Source organism: Nannobrachium achirus (assembly GCF_963921795.1).
Source record: "Nannobrachium achirus genome assembly, chromosome: 3".
NCBI lineage: Eukaryota > Metazoa > Chordata > Actinopteri > Myctophiformes > Myctophidae > Nannobrachium > Nannobrachium achirus.
Genome location: NC_137812.1, coordinates 61216813 through 61222257, shown reverse-complemented (window position 1 = coordinate 61222257; position 5445 = coordinate 61216813). Strand labels below are relative to the sequence as shown.

Sequence of the window (5445 nt, the reverse complement as noted above, 5' to 3'; positions counted from 1 at the left end):
TCACCAGAAAAAAAGGACGGGTGTTTTCATTAAATCTATAATGGTTAAAATGGAGTTTGAAGTTACAATGGGTTTGTAGAGGAAGGGGGCGTGTCTGATAAAATGAATATCAAATATCTAAATCTAAACTGAATCAAGCAACTCAAAAACTGTCCTGGACCCTGATTATATGATAAAATGATGAAAGGTTTTTTGAAAGAGAAATATTGCTTGAATAAATAGTTGAAAATGTACAATTCGGCAGCCACTTTGTTATGCAAATTAGAAGGTCAAAAACTCAAAATTTTGATTTGGAACCAGGCTTTTCAGATTCTGCACCCTTGAATTATGTAAAATGGCCTGATTCCCCACTTTTACCCCCAAATGCCTCTAACCTGCTTATAGAAGGCCTTTTTCCAGAATTTCCGCCTGACGATGAGAGTGGATGTCACAACTCATTTATGAACACAACTTGTACAGCAGTCAGCAGGTCCCCAGATACTCTTGTCATGACTTTCATGTTGGTTGAAGCAGAGATCCAGTGTGGGAGGGGCCATGTTTAAACGTACCGCCTGAAGGAATGAGCTGTGATTTTTGGTGTGTAGAAAAGCACGGCTTTCATTGTAAGCATTCAGCAGACTGACAGCTGATTACAGCTGTGGCGTTTAAGACTCCCATGCCGTGAATGTACCGACGCAATGCTACAATATCTATTCTTGTAAGGTTCCAATGTACTTGGATGGAATGGTTGTTGTTTTCATTTCCATGTTACACAAAATCTCCCAAGTATAATGAAGATTTAATTCACATCAGACACTTTTCTATGAATATTAATTAAAACCATATATGGTACATATTCGGACTCCCGCACCCTGACCAGGACACTTACAGCTATATCTTCATCCATGCCTTACCCCCACTTTTTTGCCTTATTCTTTTTACTTCTTTATTTTGAAAAACATTTTAAAATACTTCAAATAGCCAATCTAAATTGAAACCTTGTGAGCTTGTAGATCAGCTATTTGAAATATTTAAAATGTTTTTCAAAATAGTAAGAAATGGCAAAAGAGTTTAGGGATAAGGGGTAAGGCATGGCCCTTAACCACTAACAGCCACCCTGCCCTGTAGATCTGCTATTTTTTGTGAACATTCCTCCCAATCAGAATAGACATGCTGGGGCCCAAGTTGTTAAAGGAGAACTAGTCAGAGCATACTCAGTACCCATTTCAAGAAGATACAGTATATGAGACAGACCATGTGATGAGATACAGTATGAGACAGACCATGTGATGAGGAGATACAGTATGAGACAGACCATGTGATGAGGAGATACAGTATGAGACAGACCATGTGATGAGGAGATACAGTATGAGACAGACCATGTGATGAGGAGATACAGTATGAGACAGACCATGTGATGAGGGGATACAGTATGAGACAGACCATGTGATGAGGGGATACAGTATGAGACAGACCATGTGATGAGGGGCCAACACAGTTTAATGAAGATGTGAATGAAACATCGGGACATGTTTTGCACCCAAAACGAGCAGCTTACATGTAACTTCCCTTATAGCAGTGAAAATGTGCCAGTCAGGAAAGGAAAACATATTGCTTTGAACTAATCTGGACATCCAATGTATGTTAAGTAGTTCACCAGTTTATGCAAGCCCAAACAGACAGGTCTGGATTCAGAATCCTGACATTCTGTTGGAGAGGGCCAATGCTCTATCCATGTCCTCTCACCCAGCAGATACTGGTACCTACGGACAAAAGAGAGGAAAATACATTTTGTGATCATCGTTGTAGTTCTGATAAACATAATTCTACAGTGGACATAATTCACATACAATTTATTTTTCAGTATTGTGACATGAACAGAAACAACAGCCAAATAATTGGGGAACAGAACAAATGTGGGGAAATAGAAAGTAAAAAGTAAGATAACTCACACAGTATATACGGTAGTATGAAAGTAAAAATGTTTAATGAAAACTATTTAAAAACAACAACAGCTGCAACATACAGCATACTCACCCTGGGTCGTTATCGTTTCTGTACATATCGGTTGATGTGCCCATGATCAGATAGGTCTTATCTTTTGTCAATCCCAAAGACTCTCTGCAGTGTTGGAAACTTAGAAATGCACGGAGCTGCCCTTCTGCGGTCATATCAGTTCCTGTAACATGAATATAAAGTAAAGAGTGAATGAAATGCATGCATGAATATACAAGAATTCAATAGAGCGTATAGAATAAAACCCTTCCCTTAACACTGTACATTCCTCAGAGTTAATTTAACTCTGTACAAATGGATAGATCAACCGTATACAGAATGTTAAGATGTGGGTGTTAAAATGTGAAATAGAAAGGCTAGTACAGAACTAAAATGGAAATAAGAATAGAAACTGAAATAGAAATAGAAACTGAAACTTTCTGATGCTTTCAAATATCATTAAAAGCTCCAGTTTGAATGCTGATATAAAAAGCACCACCATAAGGCAGATGAGTTTGCTGTCAATAACAGATGGGTGCTACAATGAGTTGTGTTAGCTTTTATAACCATGTGAGCAGTAGAGTGTAACCCTATAAGCTGCAATCAGACAGGACACACTTTAGGTCAGACAGGATGTACCATGTACTGTACGCGAGTATTCCTACCATAGGAGACGCGGTTACATAAATTAGAAGGCGCTGCTTGTGATTGGCTGGAGCGGAGGTCTGGAGCGCTCGGCTGTAGTCACTTGGACTGCGCGGGCGGGTGTGAATGCGTTTATCGTGGGCTTGCCCAGGCCTTATGGCCTGGGCATAAATATAACGATTGCATTCACTACGGCTTCGTAACTCGAAGCCGTAGTGAGAGCAGGACCAAGGTCCGCTGGCCTTCGCGCCGCTTGCAATGTCGTGGACAGCAACTGTGACATCTAACCATAAAACGAGCGCTCCTTCAAACGGCGTCTCCTACGGTAGGAATAATAGCGTACAGTACCTACTCCAGTACTAAAAACACTCATACTTTGAATCTCTTTGACACACTATGCCAGACGGTCTGACACCTCGTTTGTCTGTCTGTGTGCCTGTGTGTCCGCAAACCACTGGACTAATCAGCCAACACATTTCTTGTGCACACTGCCAGTAAGTCAAGGAGGTAAATTCCTGACTATTTTTCATATATTGTCAAATTATGTGTGTGTGTGAATATTTTCCACATTAATTCCCACTCTCAGATTCACAACACGTCGCATCATGATTCATGACACGCTGTGAGCTTGTAGACTATTTTCAAATAGACATTGTATAAGTTTAAAGTGGTTACATTTTGATGCTATATTAACAAATTTGGCCGGGGACATGAAATGAAGGCAAATGTTATATTGAGTCAATTAAAATAGATCAACCTATAAGAGAGAGGCATATCTACCTGGCTTGTAGACGTTTTCTATGCGCATGTGGTAAATGTCCGTGGATTTAGCATCTTCAAATTGTTCCAGTCTCGCTTTGTACACTGAGGGCAGACAGGTTGCACACTGTTAGAGCAGTTTACTGTACAAGGACTCAGGGCCGGTTCTACGAGGGTGCTGAGGCCTGCTTTGCACCCTCATTTTGGCCAGGGAGCACCCCCACCTCTCAGTAATTCCCGAAATTTACATTATAATACAGTAGATCAGCATTGGCTGGCCACAACCGGTTTGGCACACACTCCCTTGGTATGCAAATTTAGCCTTTTGTTTTCACCTGGCCGATTTGAGTTGAGTATCCTTCACTTAAAGCATAGCACCCTCAGCCATTGTGGGCTGCCGCCGGCCCTGCAAGGACTCTCTCAGACAGAAAAACAAACACATGCCCGCAAGCACTCACGCACGCACACATGCACGCACGCATGCGCGCGCGCACACACACACACACGCACGCACGCGCACGCACGCACGCACACACACACGCGCACACACACACACACACGTGCGCACACACACACACACACACACACACACACACACACACACACGTGCACACACACACACACACACACACACACACACACGCTAACAGGGACACTTACCAAAATCTATGCTACTGCCCACTGCAGTCTCACAGGCCTTTGCAGAACGCTCATCATTGTTAATGTTGCCCTTCTTCTGCATACTGCAGCTCTCTAGAAATGCATTTGTTCACAAATTAAATACAGTATGTGAATGAGTATATCAATGAGAAGAAAATGTATTATTGATTATTATAATATCTAGTGTCAATCAAAACATACAGAATTTATGTAATTTGGAGTTTATTTTAGGGTAGCCTACCAAGTATTAAAGTTACGTATTCTATCTCAGCCATGTACAGTATGAATAATGTTTGGGTGTAAAAATGAGCAAACCATGTTTACAGATACTTTGTATGTACTGTATATACAATAGCAGAAATAGTGAAGTAAATTATTATACATTATTATATGTATGATAATACATTTGTACACAAACAAAAACAGTCTGTACAGGGCGAGGCCAGACATTCCACTAGGAGTGCAGGGTGAAGGTCGACCTGGGCCTCAATGGATAAACATGTGAAGGGAGTCGGGACATCTGGATTTCATCCAGAGTGTGTGCACACACACACACACGCACACACTGGGCCCCTACTCCCTGGAGAACAGGACACACGCACACCCTGGTATAGCTCTCTCATCCCTATATGGTCATGTTTGAGTTAACGCACACACCTCATGCACAAACTTAGAAGATGCAGGCATGTGCATAGACACTTGGTATAAAAGCTAGCCCAAATCTCCACACTTTGGTCTGTTGTAGTCAGCTGTTGGAGGGTTCACCATGGAAGCTACATCTGTCTAACCTGAACTCCCCGTCTCTTCAATAAAACCAACTATTGATGGACAAAGGACTGGACTTTTACATTTGTTTCCGTGGGCACAGAGAGCCCCAAAACCCCCCACAATACACAACAATAGCAACATCAATCAATATGATATTACAGAGAAAAGCAAAGGAAAAGCCGTAGTAGATCAATAGTGACTGCCGTGTCGCAGGTCAGACATCACAGGTGCATAACGTTGTATGGAAATGAGCAGTGGTGTACATTTACTCAAGTACTGTACTTACCGGAAAATATTTATTTTGTTTTGTACTTTACTTGAATATTTTCAATTTCAGTACTTTTACTTCTACTCCACTACAGCTCAGAGGCAAATATTGTACTTTAACTCACTACAGTTATATTTGGCTATTTTCAAAAGATGTCTTTGAAAACTTGAAACGGGACATTCTGCATAATGAGTACTTTTACATTTTGATGACAATACTTTTGTACTTTTACTCAAGTAAAGTTTAAATTCCGGGCTTTTGCTTGTATCGGAGTGTTTCTACATTGCGTTATTGCTACTTAAGTAAAACAATTGGGTACTTTTTACACCACAGGAAAAGAGACGTTATTGTTCTGACCTTCAGCACATGTA

The 5445-nt window shown here is 41.0% G+C and overlaps 1 protein-coding gene across 2 annotated transcripts in view; it reads right to left on the bottom strand.

Moving 5' to 3' along the window:
- Positions 1-1461: 1461 nt before the first annotated feature.
- The window catches only part of LOC308280912 (complement C3-like), an 89120-nt gene continuing 85136 nt past the window's right edge, over positions 1462-5445 (bottom strand). For both annotated transcript variants that reach the window (XM_080720977.1, XM_080720976.1), the window contains exons 39-43: positions 5432-5445; positions 4039-4131; positions 3400-3483; positions 2017-2158; positions 1462-1742 (exon numbers count right to left, since the gene is read on the bottom strand). The exon at positions 5432-5445 is cut by the window's right edge and continues 82 nt beyond it. In XM_080720977.1, the coding sequence (XP_080577103.1) occupies positions 1601-1742; positions 2017-2158; positions 3400-3483; positions 4039-4131; positions 5432-5445 (475 nt within the window). In that variant the 3' untranslated portion in view covers positions 1462-1600. The remainder of the gene's footprint in view (positions 1743-2016; positions 2159-3399; positions 3484-4038; positions 4132-5431) is intronic.